At 48.6% G+C, this 19,292-nt stretch overlaps 1 protein-coding gene across 6 annotated transcripts in view; it reads left to right on the forward strand.

Moving 5' to 3' along the window:
* Positions 1–18,242, forward strand: part of VWA3A (von Willebrand factor A domain containing 3A) — a 58,385-nt gene extending 40,143 nt beyond the window's left edge. For 3 of the 6 annotated variants that reach the window (XM_070779773.1, XM_070779775.1, XM_070779776.1), the window contains 15 exons: positions 312–507; positions 2,005–2,075; positions 4,923–5,075; positions 6,644–6,734; positions 7,415–7,525; positions 8,089–8,186; positions 8,986–9,123; positions 10,047–10,155; positions 12,888–13,032; positions 13,995–14,143; positions 14,556–14,703; positions 15,455–15,578; positions 16,831–16,928; positions 17,079–17,144; positions 17,232–18,242. In XM_070779773.1, the coding sequence (XP_070635874.1) occupies positions 312–507; positions 2,005–2,075; positions 4,923–5,075; positions 6,644–6,734; positions 7,415–7,525; positions 8,089–8,186; positions 8,986–9,123; positions 10,047–10,155; positions 12,888–13,032; positions 13,995–14,143; positions 14,556–14,703; positions 15,455–15,578; positions 16,831–16,928; positions 17,079–17,130 (1,683 nt within the window). In that variant the 3' untranslated portion in view covers positions 17,131–17,144; positions 17,232–18,242. The other 3 variants (XM_070779774.1, XM_019988273.2, XM_019988274.2) reach the window with 3 other exon arrangements.
* The last annotated feature ends 1,050 nt before the right edge of the window (positions 18,243–19,292 follow it).

Below are 19,292 nucleotides of genomic sequence, written 5' to 3' on the forward strand. Positions count from 1 at the left end.
CACCTGGAGATGTTGTTCAAATGCAGAGGTGGTTAGACCTGGCTCCCAGGGGCCTGAGAATCTGCATTTCTAATGAGCTCCCAGGGGATTAGAGGCTGCCGGTCTAAGATCTCAGGCCCAGCTCCCCACCAAGATCTATGAAGATAGTAAGAGAAATGGTGACCCAGGCTCTTCCATCTTTCCCTCCTCAGTGCCACGTACTAGACCCGGGACACAGTAGGTCCACAAGAAAGAGACTGGGCTGAACTGACCCGAGACCAGCAGCTGGAAAAGCCCTCAGGCCTGGGCCCCTCCTCCTTCTCTGCCCACAGGCCATGCTCAGCGCCTACATGGCCGAGGCCTGCGGGGGCTGCGACTTCCATCTGAACGTGTGTCTCTTCTATGTGGGTGAGTCACAGACGGACACCATGCCCCCTGCCTGCTATGCCAGCCGCACGGACACGGCCGCCGCCTACAGGGAGGTCACCCGGGCTGCTGGTGGGCGCTTCCACTGGTTTGGAGACACAGGTGAGTGAGTGGTGCTGGTCCCTCCACCTCTTTCTTTGCAGACAGTAGTTTTGGTACCGACTTGGCTCCCTATGCCATAAACATAGGGATAGGGTAGCGGTGGGGAGGGAGGCTTAAAAGGGAGGGGATATTTGCATAATTATCGCTGATTCATGTTGTTGTACAGTAGAAACTAACACAGAATTGTAAAGCAATTATGCTCCAATTAAAAATTTTTTAAATACATAATAAGGTCCATCTAGTCAAGGCTATGGTTTTCCCAGTGGTCATGTGTAGATGTGAGAGTTGAACTGTGAAGAAAGCTGAGCACTGAAGAATTGATGCTTTTGAACTGTGGCGTTGGAGAAGACTCTTGAGAGTCCCTTGGACTGCAAGGAGATCCAACCAGTCCATTCTAAAGGAGATCACTCCTGGGTGTTCATTGGAAGGACTGATGTTGAAGCTGAAACTCCAATTCTTTGGCCACCTCATGGGAAGAGTTGATTCATTGGAAAAGACCCTGATGCTGGGAGGGCAGGAGGAGAAGGGGATGACAAAGGATGAGATGGCTGGATGGCATCACCAACTTGATGGACATGAGTTTGAGTGAACTCCAGGAGATGGTGATGGACAGGGAGGCCCGGCGTGCTGCGATTCATGGGGTCACAAAGAGTCAGACATGACTGACCAACTGAACTGAACTGATTAAATAAATTATGGTTTAGGTGATATGCAGGCAAGGCAAAATTGTGACGTGATTCAGGAGGGATCAAAGCTTGGGACACAAGACTGATCTCTCTGATTTACAAATGAAGAAATGACTCCCAGGGACATGAGTGGCATAGCTGGGGCTGGAACTCATGAAAAGTGCCAGGCACATACATTTAAGTTATTATTGGTGATTATTATTGATAATAGCAAGCATTTATAAAATAGTTATTATATGCTAAACTCGGTTTTAAGTGTTTTAAACATGTTGTGATTCATTCCTCACAATAACCCTATGAAATGGGTTATGATTATTACCCCATTTTGCAGCTAGTGAAGCTGAGACACAGAACCCAGAGCACAGAGGTAGTAAGTAAGGAACCAGGAGCTGAACCCAGAGTCTTACTTCTTAGGCATCACACTCTAGTCCCACTCAAATGAGTTATATTCGAGATGTTACTACAGACATTATTCAGTGCAGACATTAGCTACTTTAAGTAACCTCAAGGTGGATCTTATTCACTGGAGGAGCGGGACCTTTCCCTGACCTACTCTTCTGTGGGTGAGAGCTCTTGGCTGGGTGCCAGGGTGCTGGGTCCCAAGCTGGCTCCACTCTTGGTACCCTCACTGTACCCGCCCATCTCCTTTACCACCAGATAGTGTGGGGTGGGGGCTGGTCAGCTGAGCCCACTAACACCCCAGCTTGCCCCCTGGGCTGAGGTCTCTCCACGTGGCCCTTGCGTTTAGAGATATGGACACTTGCCAGAATCTGTACCCCTCCCCCACACTCATGATGTGCTTTGTTTCCAGGTATTTACGAAAGTGATGATATCAATGCCATCACGTCTGAGATGGAAAAGGCTCTCAACTACTCCCAAAAGGTATGCCTTACGTATGGGACAATCAATGACTACACTGGCTTCTGTTAGAGTCCTGGGGCTGTCATTAAAGGACCACAAAAGAGGTGGCTTAAAATGACAGATATTTATTCCCTTACAGTTCCAGAGGCTAGAGCCTAAAATCAAGATGTCTAAAGAGCCATGACCCACGCCCCCCAAAGACTCTGAGTAGAATCTCTCTTTACCTTTTCGTAGCTTCTGGTGGTGACTGCTCTTAAAGAAATGAAATTTCACTGGATGCTTGTTAAAAATGGCAAGGAAGATACTGTTCAAGATGACTGCAATCAGGGGAGAGAGGTTGAACTTAACTGTGATTATACAGCAAAGATAGCTGGGGATTTATAGCCAATGAGCAGAGTGAGAGAGTTAGTGGAATGAAAGTTACTAAGATGAAGTTGATTAAATGTCAAGGGTAGAGAGATTCTTGCTAAACAAGCTTAACAGGATTCTTCGCTAAAACTAGGTTCAACAGTTCAGTTCAGTTCAGTTGCTCAGTTGTGTCCGACTCTTTGCGACCCTATGAACCGCAGCACGCCAGGCCTCCCTGTCTCCATCACCAACTCCCAGACTTTACTCAAACTCATATCCATTGAGTCAGTGATGCCATCCAACCATCTCATCCTCTGTCATCCCCTTCTCCTCCCACCTTCAATCTTTCCCAGCATCAGGGTCTTTTCAAATGAGTAAGCTCTTAGCATCAGGTGGCCAAAGTATTGGAGTTTCAGCTTCAACATCAGTCCTTCCAATGAATATTCAGGACTGATTTCCTTTTGGTTGGACTGGTTGGATCTCCTTGCAGTCCAAGGGACTCTCAAGAGTCTTCTCCAACACTACAGTTCAAAAGCATCAATTCTTGGGCACTCAGCTTTCTTTATAGTCCATCACTCACATCCATACACGACCACTGGAAAAACCATAGCTTTGACTAGACGAACCTTTGTTGGCACACTAATGTCTCTGCTTTTTAATATGCTGTCTAGGTTTGTCATAACTTTTCTTCCAAGGAGCAAGTGTCTTTTAATTTCATGGCTGCAATCACCATCTGCAGTGTTTTTGGAGGAGTCAAAACCCAGTCAAGAAGAGGGCTCAGAGGAGCATGACCAAAGTTTGGTCAAGTAGGGCATCCTTATCACCAGCACTCCTTGGCATTCCTTGGCTTGTGGCAGCCTCACTCTGATTTCTGCCTCCATCTCCACATGGCTCTCCTCCCTCTGTGTGTGTGTCTGTGTCTCTTTTCTTCCAAGGACATCAGTCATATTAGATTAAGGGCCCACCCTTCCAGTACAGCCTCATTAACTTACATCTTAATTACATCTACAAAGGCCATGTTTCCAAGTGAGGTCACGTTGACGGGTACCGGGAGTTTGGACCGTGTCTTTTGGAGGACACAACTCCCTCCACATCAGCTTTCCACCTTTGTGCTGATCCACAGACACCAAAGGCTTCCAGTGAAACATGAGGGTTTCCTATAAGTCACTGGTTTCGGGTCTGTGTGCTCTGCATCCTGGCCTGTACACCCTTGAGCAGATCAAGCTCATTCCCAAATTTGCCTTTGCACCTGCTATTTCCTCTGCCAGCTGTTCCCCTCCCAGGCCATCCGTATTATTCAGGGTTCACTAAAGTGTCACCTCCTCAGAGAAGGAGTTGAGCAGTTCAAGGTTAGGTGAGAGAGGGACCAGATCGCATCAGGAACAATGAGAATGGAAACAAAGGAACAAACCTGAGATCATGTTTTTAAGGAAGAATTGACCAAACTTGTGGCTGATTGAATACATGGGGTGAGAAAGAAGAAGAAATCCTGGGGTGACTTGCTGGGGGACCTGGTAGACAGTGGTGCCATAGACCCAGAGAGAGAAATCAAGACAGGGTTCAGAGAGGCTAGAACAAAGGTGAGTCTGTGGGACTTGTGAGATAATAAGTGGGGGCATCCTTCTGGCAGGTGGATAAAGATGAGGGCCAGACATAGAGGTGCGGGCAGTTGAAGCCAGGAGATGGACAGAGCATGTAGGCGACTCACATTTCAAGTTCCACCATTGCCAGAACTGCCTGCCTCCCCAACTACGTTGTGAGCTCCTGGGAGGGTGGGGCCATGGATTGGCAGACCTGTGGCTCCCCAAAATGTGTCTGAGCTTTCCACCCTGAAAGGGCCCCTCTTTTGGTGTTTTGAAAAAACTGCTTCTCAGGTGCGCATTAGTCCTGCTCCCTCATTTGATAAACTCGTTCCCAAGGTGTTAATGGGAAATACTGGTTTAATCCACCCTTATATGGTGTTATTTACATTCACACGGTGCTTTCTAGTGCTTTGATTGAGAATAATTATTGAAGAATCTTTCAGGCAGTTGAGAACTAGGTAGGCAAAGGAGCCAAGTATTACACCACCATTCTGCAGGCCCCCAGGGTTGGCCGTGGGCACAGAGTCCACATATGGAGCAAAACTGGCTTTGGGACAAGGTCCACCTGAGAATGAATGGAAGATCCACTGTATACTTGTGGTAGCCTTGGGCAAGTCCTTTAAGTTTGTAAGATTTACTTCCTCACCTGTAAAATGGGATAAGATGGCACTTACCCTGCCTGTGTAGTCACACACCTTGTGGACAAGAGGGTTTGAGACCCCCAGGCACGAACTAGCCCACTAACTAGCCTGATACATCCCAGGACCTCTGTACTTATTATTAGTAGGTTTGAGCATAGAACTCTCAAAGAAAAATCCAGGGGCCCCAGTGGCCTCAGCGCCTCCTGCTCTGTGTGTGTGTGTGTGTGTGTGTGTGTGTGTGTGTGTACACACTTCCTGTGGGGAGGCACCTGGCTGACTCCCCATCCCCACTGCAGTGTGCCTTACTCGTGTCCTCCCTGAAGAACCACTCTGGAAAAGAACAGCAAAGCGTGGCCCTCCTGAAAGAGAAGCCGAATGTGCTCAAGCCGAGAAGCCAGCCCAGGAAGTTCTGTCCTTCCAGGCCCACAGCACCCTCCGTGGCCAGAATGGTTTGACTCCCCCCGCCCCCACCCCAATAACACACAGAGGATTTTGTTTCCACCTTGTCTCATGGTCTTTCCTAGATCGTGAAGTGGCCTGGGCCAGGTCCCCAGATCCCAGGGCCAGTGGATGCGGGGGTAACGTCTTCAGTGGTCAGTGGCCCGGCCTCCAAGAGGGAGGAGACCCCCGGGGCCTGCTTCTAAGCTCTGGCCACCCTGTCCACTCCAGCTTTGGCTCTGCCTGGTTGTCCCCACCTCGTGGTACTAAGGGTTCCGTGGAACTGGCACCCATTATTACACATGCTGGTTACAAGGCAGGAAGGCTCATTTGGAGGGTCTCTCAGGGGCAAAGGAATAAGGGTGGTGTGGCATCTAATGGGCTCTTGCTGCTTCAGCTCAAGGCTTACAGGGGCCTGATTGGACCTGGGTCTTCCGCAGGGTTGATCCTTGTTCACAGCCCATCAAAATCTGTCCTGCATAAAGTGTCCACCATAGCAACACAGGGGGCGTCTGGGGTGTGCCTGGGGGAAGACCCCAGATTCCTCAGCACTTGTGAGCAGCAGCCGCAGTAAGGTGTGTGAACTCTTCAGCATTTCACCAGCTGACAGACTCTGGTGAACCCAGCTCACTCCCTTCCCGAGGCTGCACTCTCGAGAGGTTCTGTCCACACGGGTAATGGTGGAGTCGGGAGCCAGCACCTTCTCATCTTCCCAAATTCTGAGGTGAAACCCCAGGGTCTCGGAGTCTGCCGGTTGGGCCTTCAGTGTGAGGGGGTTTGGGTTGCACCAGGGCCCCTAATGGGCCTCCTGAAACGAGGGAGGGGGCTCTGGGTAGGTGATGGGTGTCAACTGGTCCTGGGCCTGGGTGACTTCGTGCAACTGTCGCCACATTCCAGTTGTGCCCAGTAATGAAGGAACCCCTCCCTTAAAGCTGAGGTGCCCGACATGGCAGAGAAATTACTGAGTGGTTGCTGGTCATTCTGGAGGCCCAGAAATCCCAGTCCAGTAGGAAGAGGGGCAAGTAACTGATGAAGAAGGTTCAGGCAAATCCCCACAGCTGTCCTAGCAAGCTCTCTCTCTCTCTGGCCATGTTTCATGGCTTGGGGGGTCTCAGTTCCCTGAACAGGGATTGAACCCAGGCCACAGCAATGACAGCTCCAAGTCCTAACCACTTGATCGCCAGGTAACTTCCATAGGCCCTCTCTCATAACACACACACACACACACGCATTTACCCATTCATATATATGCACACACACACACATGCACACACACATATTTTTCACTTCAAGGTAACTTCCATAGGCCCTCTCTCATAACACACACACACACACACACATACACGCATTTACCCATTCATATATATGCACACACACACACATGCACACACACATATTTTTCACTTCAAACACCAGGGTCCTCTCTGTATCTGCTGCAGGAGAGGGCTGAGCATATGAGAAACCTTCCTCAGGCCTCTCCATGCAAAGGCTCCTACTTGACATATTGGGGCTGGGCTGATGGGGGTACTGCCCACCACAGACAACAGGCCTCTGATGGGAAAGGCTGCCTGTTTTCTAGAGCATTAAAGATGACCCTGACAGAGAGAAGAGGCCCCCCTTGAAAGCTCTGCCATGGCGTCCACTCAGTGGCAAAGCAGGCATCCCCCCAGGTAAGGCATGGCCACGGGATGGGAGGGGCGGGCAAACACGGCTGAGACATGGATGAGTGATGGCACTCACTAAAGTGATCAGTGACCGTGCACCTGCCCTCTGCTAAGATTGTCCCCTTTAAAGCTCGTAACCATCCATCCTATACAGCAAGGAATCTATTAGTTCCTCTGTTTTACTGATGAAGAAATTCAGGCTCAGAGCGACTAAGGAGAGTGTCCAGTGCCAGCCGATCATGACAAGGCACTGGTATTTTTATGAAAGTATTCAGCTCATAGAACCTAAGACCATGCGTCTCACTTCTAACATCAGAAACAGAGCAGAGCAGTTCAGAGCAGAGTTCTGGAGTTCCGGAGTCAGCAAGACCTGGGTAGAGTCTTTGCTCTGCTTCTCACTGACTGAGTCCCTTGTGCCTCATCTGTAAACTGGGGGACTGTGAGGATAAAACCAGACAGGGACCGGGAGGCACCTTGCACCAAGCCTGGTAAGTAATAGCAGCTCTAGCTTTGCTGATCCCAGTGAGGCCAGAGTCAGGTCATCCCAAAGGACCTCAAAGCCACCTTGGAGCCCCAGTTCTGAGGGCAGAACATAGCTGAAGTTGACAAGTCTCTAAGCCAAGCTGCATAGCTTCACTGCATAAACCCTCAAGGCTGCTCCAGACAACAGGCCATATGTCCTCTAGCTGCAGCCCCGCCAGTGAAGGAAAGGACTACCGAGCGGAGGAAGAAGACCCAATCAAGGGATGCAGAAATAGCTCTCTCACTGTTCTACACAGAGACAGGGAATAACGTGGGTGAGTTGACGGCTACACAGATGTCTGGACAGCCCCCTTGCCCCTTAAGACCTGGAAGGTGATCAGGCCCCGTGGGAGGGTTACCCCTCCAGGACACAGGCAGCAGTGCCCCCAGAGCAGGCCTATCCTCAAACCACTCAGATCTCCCAACCCAAGGAAGTGAGCTCGCAAAGTCTTGACACAAAGCAGTAGAATGGGAAGAGGTGATGTCAGTATTCCCCCAGGTCCCTGGGTACAGCGCTTTGGCTCTGTTCACGAGGGGCAGTGTCCTCAGACTGACTGGGAAGGAAGTGGGCATGAGTCCCCCAAGTCAGCAGGATTGATAACTGTGGAAAGGCACAGGTCCCAGTAGCAACTCATTGAGAAGCATGGGGGTGGGGTGGGGTGGGGTTTGGGTAGGGGGACCCAGAAGACCTCCCTAGATCCCCCCAAGAGTCCCTCCTATCTCTCAGCAAGTTGCACCTAAGGAATGTTACAACTGACTTGACTGACAGAAACTGACATGGAAAAGGGAGGAGAGGGTAAGAGAATTGCACAAGATAACTCTGCTCTCTTTCTCCCAGGCTCGGTATACAAGAAGTACCCTCAAGGAAGGGGCCTAAGAAGGACTAGATCGTCTATTGAGTTGCCCAGAAAGGATACAGTCTGCTCCAGCCAAGAGGTATTACGCTGTTTGTACCAGCACGTGCCTCCCAAGCAATCATTCCTTCCGTTATATCTGGGAAGGTGGACATACTTGGAATTGAGACCAAATCTGCTTAGAATGACTGTGTCAAGTGTCAGGATAAGGATTAAAGAGAACTACGTGGGAACCTGAGTCTGCCACTTCCTAGCTGGGTGACCTTGAGCTAGTCACTCAATCTCAGTGTCTTCATTTATAAAATGAAGACTCTTGTACTTAATAGGATTGCTGATTAATTGAAGTATATTTTGTGTAAAGTCCTCAGTGGTATCAGATCCTTTTGGATGCAAGTACCAGAAACCCCCCTTCTTGTTCGGATCCAAAGATAGGAATATCTTTTCTTCTGGCAACCAGTGAGTCAGTCTGAGCTTGGTTCTGATTGGTCCAGTCCTGGAAGCCATACTCTGATTGCTTTAAACCTGATCATTCTTGTATCTCTTATTGTGATGTCTTAATTGATCTAAACTTGAGACCAAGCAGGGTTTCCATTCAAGTTTCATGGAAGAGGCTGATATGGAAATGGAGGAAGCCACAGGGTTCACTAGACAGGGAGTAAATAAGTGCTCAGTAAATTTTGTTCCCTGGTTCCCATATTTCTTTGCATCTCTCTCCTGCACCAGGGCAGGAATGTGCATGTGAGGTAATCTCAGTGAGGACCTGGGAAACCCCACATTTCAGATACAAGACAGATTTCAAACATGAGGTTTTTGAAAGATGAGTCAATCATTCCATTAAGCCAAAATTACCCAAGATACTCATTCTTTCCTTTATTCCAAAGTGGGTAGCAAATTATGGGCTAAAGAAACTAAAGATGGAGGTCTCCAGATACCTTGGTCCCAACTGCACTCATCAAAAATCAGTACAGACGTCGGCATCAGCCAAATACTGCAGTGTCTTCCCCAGCATAGAGACCAATGTAAGTCAAGATTGGTTTTGTTTTTTCACTCCCAGCTCCTTTCTCTTCTCAGACACAGATGACTGAGTGTGTTAGGGCAAAGTCCACATGAATGTATGAGCCCCAGCTTTTATTCCTCCTGCTAAGAACCCCAACCCTCCAAAGGGGGACTTCCCTCGAGGAATAGGATACACAGCCCTGTTGGAAGAGAAGCCAGCCCCTCAGAATGCCTGAGACCATGGTCAAGGTTCTAGGGACTCACTGGGGTGAGAATTAGTGACAGTTGCTGAGATCACAGACCAGTGGCTAGAATACTCACCAATAAGAACTCTATACCCCAATTCTGATGGTGGTTCTGTTAAGACGGCCAGAAACAGGGGTTATGGCAGGAGATCAGGGGGGCTTCTTAGTTTTGAGGTAGATTTTTAAATTTCTTTGACACTGGAACAGGTAAATTTAGTACAAAATTAAAATCTAATCCTGCTTTAAAAAAAAAACAAAACCCATTTTCTCTCCTTGCCCTTTAATGTGACATTGTCAACTGTAAAGCTAAAAATTATCCACCATCCAAGTTTCATGGAAGTTTAATCATGCTGCCTGCCTCCTCCATCCGAGGTCATCTTTTAATGTGAAATTTATCGACCTCCCATTCTGCCATTAAGGGTTTTCTATTTAAAATTTAGAGAGACTATTTTAGTTTTTAGTTATGACAGTGACCACATTTGGCACAAAAACCAGCATACCAATTCCCCCACACCTGCCTAAACCCATGCAGTTGATAGTTTAATAAAAGAAAAAAAAGCTTTTAAACAAACAAACAAAAATGAATGCTTTCACAGTGTTGCAAAAATTGTGAACCACAATAGACTAAAGTGCTCTGGGGGTGATGGGGATAAGAGACAGAGCTGGCAGGGGAGTATTTTTCTTTGCTTGCTTTAATCCAGGGGACAGTGAGACACATTGAGTGCACCCCCAGGGAAATGGAGGAGTACATTATACACCTGGATAAGCTGATGCGCCGCTACATCCAGAGGCTGCAGTGGCTGCTGTCTGGTGAGACTGCCCGCTGTCCTGGAGGGTGGGGGGCATGAAGGGCAGGGGGAGGACAACCCCAGGGACCCCAGGATCACTCCTTCCCAGACTAAGCACTCACAGACTGTCACCCAGTGGCAACATGACTTCTGGGTTCAGAGGTCAAGCATTGTGCTGGATAAAAGGAGGTGGAGCATGGACCAGAGCATCAGAGAGAACCAGGTCTGTCCAGGCGGCCTCCCACACCCCACCTCCTGGGTGTGACTGAGGGGCTGGCCCTCAGGAGCCTCAATTTAGCATTGATTGGGCTCCAAAGAACTGGTCCATGAAGGTAGAGATAGGAGGGTCTCCAGCAGAGAAGATGCTCCTGTTCTTCTTTACAGAGAGCACTGAGGACCCTCTGGAGAGGCCAGTGGCCGGGCTGGCTGGGAGGGAGACTCACATCCCAGAGGCGGCTTGGGTGGGAATCAGGATGGTCTGAAGCATCATGTCCAAAAGGCTGGGCGGTTGGCTAGAACTGAACAGGAGGGTGTTTAGGCTTTGGGGCCTGGAGAGTTCCTGGGACAATATGAGGAAGCATCCCAGTGTGGGCCGCTTGGGCTCCTGTGCAGATTCATTAAGTCCAGTCCTCTGCAGTAGAACCTGGTATAAACAGTCCTTGGTCTGCCACAGCTCTCCAAAGCCTCTGGAGGGGGCTGCAAAGTCCCAGATGCAGCTGTCAAGTCAGAGGCTGAGGTGGGGCAACAATGAGATTGTGTGCGCTCCCCACTCCGACACACACTTCCTGCCGGGAGAGTGTGAAGGCCAGCTGTGCAGTCGCTCCTGGTGTAGTACGAGTTGCACCTCCACATCACACGCAGCTACACGCCCAACACCATCTAACACCTCAAAACATACCCAGAGGACACTGCGCTGATTCACTCATTCATTATTCAGCAAAGAGTGTCGTTCTCCCGCTCAGTGCTGGGGCGGTGGTAGAGGAAACACCCCACGTGGTCCCTGAGCTCATGGAGCATATGGTCCAGAGGAGAAGGATGTTACCCAAAGAACAGCAGTGATGAGTGTAAGGTGGAGACAGGCGTGGTGCAGGGAGAGGGGGCAGTGGGCCTGCACAGGGACATCATGAAGGGCTTCCCTGAGGAGGTGATCTGAAGAATGGACATCATCTGAGCAAAGAGAAGAAAGACTCTCAGGACGTGGCTGAGCTGCTCAACAGGGGACCAGGCTGAGTACAAAGACTGAAAGGAAGCTGGATTGGCTGAGAGTAAAGGGTGCATCCATCCCGAGAAGATGAAGCCATGGCCCAGATTTTATCTTAAGAGCAATGGGAAGACACTGAGGTTTTAAATAAGGGAGATGTGATCAAGTTACAACCAATCTCTCTGGTTGCTCTGTGGACAGCAATTGTTGAGGGGATGGAGTGCAATCAGGGGAACCTAGTAGGAATCCAGGGGATAAGAATAGGATAACTGGGAAGGTTAGTGATGATGGAGACAGACGAAGAAAGCAGAGTTAGATTAGGGAGACAATCGCAGAGCTCAGTGGCTTGCAGGGTGTTCTCTTCCGCTGTCTGGTTCCCAGGGTGGATCGGCTGGCCTTTTGTGTGGGAGGCCCCCAGACAGCTGGCTAGCTGTCCTCACAGAACATCCCCCATGCTTTAGGATGGCTCCCCTCCTGTCCTCATGTGGCCATGAGGATGGCCAGAGAATATCCCACGTGAGTCCTGGAAGATTCCTGGGTGGTGGGTCCAGCCAGCTCAGGCCGCCTTTTTCTGGAGAGCAGTGAGCCCATTTTACAGCAGGTTTCTGTTTTTTCTACTCCTGCCTCCAGTGAGATCTGAGGTGTGATTCAGGAATGCTTGACACACCATCTTCTGCTCTTTGGCTTCCTCCGTGTTACTTCCATTTAGCCTTGGGGCACCAGAAGGGCTGGGGCTAGCTGTTGCCTTAAAATGTAGATCAGAGGACCTGGATGTGAATCTCGGCTTCACTGCCAGGCTGTGTGACCGTGGGCAAGTCACTGACCCTCTCTGTTTCCCCTTGGGATAATTCCCAAATCCTATACCAGCCTCTCCAGCTTTCTCTCTGTCCCACACGCATGGCATATTCTTCTCCCACTCAGAGCTTTTCTCAGTCTGTCTGCTCCGCACTTACCTTCTCTCCTTGGCCACTGCTCCTCATCCTTCAGCCGTAGATTGTCTGCTCCCCACCCCATATCCATCAGTTTCAGATTCTCCCCAGTGTGTATGCCTGTAAGTTTGTCAGAACCATCAGCAGAGTGGTAGCTGTTAGTATAACATCTGTTTTCCTTTACGGACTGGCAGCTCCGTGAGGGCAGGGACCCTTCCTCATCTCCACTGCACTTTGCTCAGTGCCAGGCACACAGTGGATGCCCACTTGATTTCTGTTGACCAACGTGCAGACCCTGTGTTCTGTAACATTGCTTCCAGCCCCAAACTGTGCTGTGACATCACTTAACTCAATCACCTAACATTAGAGGTGAGGAAGCTCAAGCCCAGGGAGGTTATAATCAGGTAATCTCCGGCAAAGTCACAGAGGAAACCTTGACCTCCCAAAGCCCAGACCACCGACCTGCTCTGCCTTTGAATGATGACCACTCTAGCAACACCACAGAGGCTATCTCCCCCTGGGTTCACATCCGATCAGGTGGTGGGTGTGGTATATTTGATAGCTGCAGTGGGAAAAACCACCCTCGCTCCTCCCTGGCCTCTGCCCCCACCCACCCTGGAGCAGGCAGCCGCCGACTGTTCGGTGTCATTTTGGAGAGCAAAGTGTGCATCCTGCTGGACACGTCGGGATCCATGGGCCCCTACCTGCAGCAGGTGAAGACGGAGCTTACCCTGCTGATATGGGAGCAGCTGCGGAAGCACTGTGACAGGTAAGAGGCAGGGGTGCGGGTGGATGGGGGCAGGAAGATCCAAGCGATAGTTCTGGATGCTTCCCTGGCCAAGACCACTCCCTCCTCATGCTTCCAAAGGGCCTGGAGGGTTCCTAACTGCTCAGCTGAATAGCGGGAAGGAACACTGCCTTCTACTGTAGAAGTAAAGTGGTTTTTAGAAATCCGTCTCAGGCCCAGTGACAATTGCAAGCAGATCAGAGGAACCACCAGGTCGCCTTGGATTGTGGATTTTTCAAGAGGAGGTTTTGGTGTGGTTGGTTCTCTCTACCCAGAAGGGTTGACCCCGGAGGGACAGCTGGAAACTCAGACCCCAGGCTGGGACTCGTTCTTGCCTTAATATTAAAATGAGCAGGCATTTATAGAGCTGTTTCCTGTGCCAAGCACTTTACATGCATGAGGTCATTCAGCCTGCACCATGATCCTGTTATTATCCTCATTCTTCAGAAAAGGAAACAAGGGCTTAGAGATTAAGGCATTTGCCCAAGGTCATATAACCAGTAAGTAGCAATTACTGAGTGCGGATTTAAATCTGTCTGCATCTAGAATTTTCACCGTGTACCTTCTCAAACTTGGTTGGTTTGCAGGGGGCCCAGGGCTTGCTGTAGGGTCTTCAGGGATAAGCATGTGTCCTCATGGAAGTTACTCCCCCAAGATCAAAATAGACTGCGTGCATGCTCAGTCGTGTCTGACTTTGTGACCCTATGCACTGTAGCCTGCCAGGCTCCTCTGTCTATGGAGTTTTTCAAGCAAAAATACTGGAGCGGGTTGCCATTTCCTCCTCCAGAGAATCTTTTTGACCCAGCGATTGAACCTACGTCTCCTGCATTGCAGGTGGATTTTTTACCACTGAGCCATCAGTGAAGCCCTCAGTATAGACTGGCACATGCTAAAAAATCTCTTTTTCCTCTCTCTACCCCTCACTTTTTCTCCCTGCTCCCCAGTTTTAACCTGCTCAGCTTTGCAGAGGGCCTACAGCCGTGGCAGGACACTCTGGTGGAGACCACAGACGCAGCTTGTCACAAGGCCATGCAGTGGGTGACCTGCCTGCAAGCTCAGGGGAGCACCTCAGTCTTGCAAGCACTGCTGGCAAGTTCCACCACCAAGCCCAACCCAGAAATACTGTCCTAACTCCTAATCCTGACATTGCATGATGCTTTAGAGTTTACAGAGAGCACTTTAGAATTTACTAAGTGTTCAATCATTGCATCTTTCCAACAATCCAGTGAGAATGAGTTTCTCGAATTTCTGACTTTATAAATGACGACACAGAGGCTCAGAGAGGTTAAGTGACTTTCTTGGGGTTAACCAGCTCTGGAGTGAGCTGAACTCTTTTTCCTAAACTTTAACAGCTTCCTGGTCTGTCATCAGGTGAAAGGGGAGGCTCACAGTCTTAATGACAAGTTGGTGGGATCCAAGCAGACTTGGGGACAGCAGGTCAGTGGTTTCTGCATCCTGGTTGGCCCCTCCTCTGAACCAGACCGCCTACGTGCTCTTTCAGAAAGCTTTCAGTTTTCCTGATGTAGAAGGACTATATCTCCTGACCGACGGGAAGCCGGACACAAGCTGTAGTCTTATTCTCAGTGAAGTCCAGAGACTCAAGGAGAAGAGAGACATCAAAGTGCACACCATCTCCCCGGACTGCTCTTGCAGGTGGGCAGTGAGGAGGCGGCCGAGTTGCACCACTTACCTACCACCACGTGTCTGAGGGGCACGTGGCCGTGAGCTGAGCCATCCTGGGCCCAAGTCCCGTGGGTCAGCCACTAGGAGGCCCCTGGGCAGGCATTGCACCAGAGAGAGAATCCCACTGAAACCCTGCCTACCTGTCAGCAGGGCATCCCAACTTTCTCCAGTGTGGAAACAGACTTGCACCGGTTCCCAGTCACATGCTGTGTTCTCCCACTTTGTCTTTCTTGGGGGCACATTTGTGAATAGGGGAAAAAGTTTAAAGTAGCTATGGCTATTTCCATAAACAATCGCCATAGAAGAAAGAACATGTGTTAAACAAGAGAGATTCAGCTCCTTCTGAAAAAAAAAAATTTAATGTAATTGGCAAAGCTGTGATTACTTACATTCATATTTAATCTCTCTGTCCAAACCATGAGCTCCGTAAAAGGCACACTGTCTCCCTGCCAGGCCAGACACATAATCGGCCCTGGATAAATTGAGGAATGGGGCCATGTGCTCAGAGGGCGAGCCTGACACGGTGAATACGATTCACACAGCAGCACCACTGCCACCCAAAAACCATCTGGGAGAGCGGGCTTGTGATCCTGACACGGTCTCAATGGCACACGGCCTCAGGGTCCAAGACCCATTACCCCACTGACGTGACTTCTCCAGGGGCTGGGGGCTCACAGAGAGCTCGGTGGGCCTGGCCCCAGCCCCCTGTTCCTCCCCACAGGACTGCGGCTAGCTTCTTGAGAGACCTGGCCGCCCTCACCAGGGGGCGCTATCACTGCCCTGTTGGTGAGGACTCGCTTCTCGAAATGCAGGGCCTGCTGACCAGGGGCTTCATCCACCAAAGGGTAGGTTGTAGAGCTGCTGGGTGAGTTCTGTGGAAACGGTGCAATAAATACAATGTCAACAGGTGTGGTTTTTTCTTCCTAACTAACAATTAGCTCTTTGTAAATTACCTCTTTAAATCCTACCAACCATTTTTGTACTCATTTAACAGATGAATGAACAGGCTCAGCCAGGTTTAGGAATACACCTAAAGTCAGAGTAAATGGTAAAGCTGGAGTCCAGACATCCATGCTCCTAAGTTCTATGCTTTAATTCCTGCATGTTTCTGTCTTCTCACCATAAATTCATTAAAGTACAGATATTCAAATGTGTGATCTGTTAAAAATAAATATAGTAAAGTCAAAGATTTTATCACATATATGGAATAAGATTTTACAACCTGCTAGAAAGATTATGTATCTATTCATACTTTCTAGGGATGTGCTGCTGTGAATTATAACATTTCCAGGCCAACAAATCCAGTAGAACAATCAACAAGAATTCTGGATTTTTTTTTTTTTTTTAATTAAAGTTTACTGTCACAGGACATGGCAAAATTTTTGAAGTTGAGTGCTTTGCATGATTTCTTTGTTTAAGTAACAGTTTTGGGGCAAATATTACTAATGATATAGAGGTCAGAACAAGTAAAAGTAATAAATATTCATCCATATCCTACACAGGAAAACACACTTGATGATATTGGGAAGGTTCTCTGTTTAATGCCTTATCAAATCAGATTCTTTGAATAGTTTCTGGGTGCAGAGTGGGACCTTTGCCCACTACTGCTTCCAGGGAGAAGGAACACTTTCATCTCTCTTAGATTCTCTTATTGTGAGAATTTTTATTTTTAAGGCTAAGCTCTGGAATTTCATTAGTTGACATAAGAAAAAGGTATGTCTGTGGAGCTGTTTTACTAAAAGAAATAGAGAAGAGGCTGGATAGGTTTTACTGATTGACAGTGAGATAAGGCGTATATACCACTTCTGTTCTACAGGGCAGAGCAGTGCTGACTTCAGTGAAGTCCAGGGCCCCTCTTGGTTTCCACTGACTCTCAGACATCTTATTGCAAAATGTCCCCTTTACAGAAGGACTGCCTTGACATATATTAAGCTCTCTGTCCCTGGAAACATGCAAGCTGAGGCCCACAAGATTTCCTGCACTGGGAGGAAGGCGGCACTGAGTTCACTCTAAAATTCTTCTCCTGAGATTTTGGATTTTCATGTCCCACCCAGTCATTTGATGGATCTAACTTCGGACTCGTTTCCCTCTTTCAAGGATCCTGCGCTGCCAGTATTTGAAGGAGATGATTTAAGGAGACTGGCGCAGGAGATCACCAAGGCCAGAGGCTTCCTCTGGCAGGCCCAATCCATCAGGTATGCCCTTCAAGCAGGCCCTCCCCCTGCCTCATAGCTCTAGCCCACCCAGACCCTGGGCACCACCCCAGTCATGACACCCTTGCTCCAAGAGTTCCTGCTTTCCAGGCCCAAAAATCTGGGCATCTTCCTTCATCTCCTGTTCACTAGGTCCCAACTCCAGAAGAAAAACAACCCAGAACCGAAGGTCACTCTTATTTAGAGAAGCATTCTCAGGTAAGGGGAGGGGACAAACCCTGTGCGGGCCAGGCAGCATGCTCTGCTTTGTGGGGAGGGATCAGAAACAAGGATTCCTCTACACAGAAAGGCCATCCTACAAAGAACCACATCTTGCTGTGAGCACAGGGTGCTCCGGAAAGCTGTAACCCCCAGATCAGCATCATCAGGCACCAGGACTCCCTGGAAGCTGCAAGAGGAAAGCTGTCTATCCCTGGGTCCACCCTAATGTTCCTGCCTTGTCCCCAACAACCCTGTACTTCAGTCACAAGACTGTTCCTTGCCAGAAGTCCTGCACCAAGCCCCCTGTTTGGAGCATCCTTCTGCCACCCTCTGCCTGGTGACTCCTTCTCATGCATCAAGGCACAGTGCAAATGGCATCAGGTTCTCTGTGAAGATGCCCCTGGGATCTATCAAGAGCTGGGAGCCTCCAGCCTTCCCCCCAAAGCATTCTGACCCCTCATCTCTCTTTATAGTGGTGGCACTTACTACACTTAGTATGCCACATCATGCTTCCTGGCTTCTTCGTCTCTTCTCCCTGAACATGAGCTCCCTCAGGACGAGGCTGGTGTCCTAACCATCTCTGGGTCCCCAGAACCTGCCACGTGGCAGACATGTGGTACACTGTGAGCTCGCAGCTTAGTTATGAGAGCCCCACTCTGGAGACCGGCCAGATGGGATCGTTTCGGCCTCAATCCTCTTGCTCTGTGCTTTCCCACCACCTTAGTCCACGGGTGCAACACAGACTCAGCGTCAGCCCATCCTGGAGGAAGAAGAAATAAATGAGTCTCACCGCCACCCCAACCCCTGCTCAACCAAACTGGACTGCAGTCTGCTCTGGAGCCCAATCCAGAGCAAATGCTTGGCTCAAGCTTGTGAAAACTGGGCTAGATCTGCTGGGCCAGCCCCACTGTGTACACACGAAATGAATATGTCATGTATTACATCATTGGGGGTCATTTCTAAGACACAAAAAATTGCTTTTATTTAATTAATAGGATCAAAGCTACTTTTAAACTGATGTGATCATTACGGTGTGTGTCTGTGTGTAAATTTTTGGTGAGATAAACTTTATTAAAAGACTCATCTATGTTTTAACTTTTTTTTTTTTACAAGAAAGTGGTATATGAGCCTTTCTATGTAGCTATGTTTATTTTATCTGCATCTTTAAAAAAACTGTGATCATGGTCTTTCTAGTATTTTTTATACTTTTAGCTCTTATATCATGTAACACCTAACTTATTTTAGATATTGCAAACTTACATATTCAAATTGTGTGCAATTTTTATTTTTTCTATAAAATTAAAATCACACTTTAAAAAAAGACTTATCTCTAGATATATGAACTCCAAATCAATAAGATAAACATCTTAACTTTTTTTAATGGACAAAAGTTTCAAATATAAATGAAATTTATGTATATGAAAATAGGTATATATATAGGTGTTCAACAGCCTTATCTATCAGTGAAATGCAAAATAAAACTACAGTGAGAACCACCACAACACCCACTAGAATGGTTAAAAATAAAGACTGACAATATCAAGATAGGGAGCAACTGGAACTCTCACATGTTGCTGGGGTGGAAGTAGGGCAGTGTAAATTGATCCAAGCACTCTGGAAAACTGCTTGGCAATTTTTGCTAAAGTAAAACATATGCAATAAAGGAAATTTTACTAAAGTAAAACATATGGACTTCTCTGGTGATCCAACTGTTAAAAATCCTCCTGCCAAGGGAGGGGACACAGGTTCGATCCCTGGTCCAGGAAGATTCCACGTGCCACAGGGCAGCTAAGTCCATGCACCGCCACTGCTGAAACCCACGCCCTAGAGCCCATGCCCCGCAGCAAGAGAAGGCCACCACAGTGAGAGAGTAGCCACTCCCAACTAGGGAGGAGCCCCTGCTCTTGGCAGCTAGAGAAGTCCTGCGGGTAGCAACAAAGGCCCAGTGCAGCCAAAAATAAATTAATTAGTTAAATAAAGTTTTTAAAAAGTATGCTTCCTCTCTGCCAGCAATTCCACTCCAAGAGAAACAAGTGCCCACATTTGACAAAAGACATATATAAGAATGCTTATAACATCTTTATTCATAAGAGTCAGAATGTGGAAACTAATTAAATGCCCATCAGTGGTAGAACGGACAAATAG

This window comes from Bos indicus, chromosome 25 (genome assembly GCF_029378745.1).
Source record: "Bos indicus isolate NIAB-ARS_2022 breed Sahiwal x Tharparkar chromosome 25, NIAB-ARS_B.indTharparkar_mat_pri_1.0, whole genome shotgun sequence".
Lineage (NCBI taxonomy): Eukaryota > Metazoa > Chordata > Mammalia > Artiodactyla > Bovidae > Bos > Bos indicus.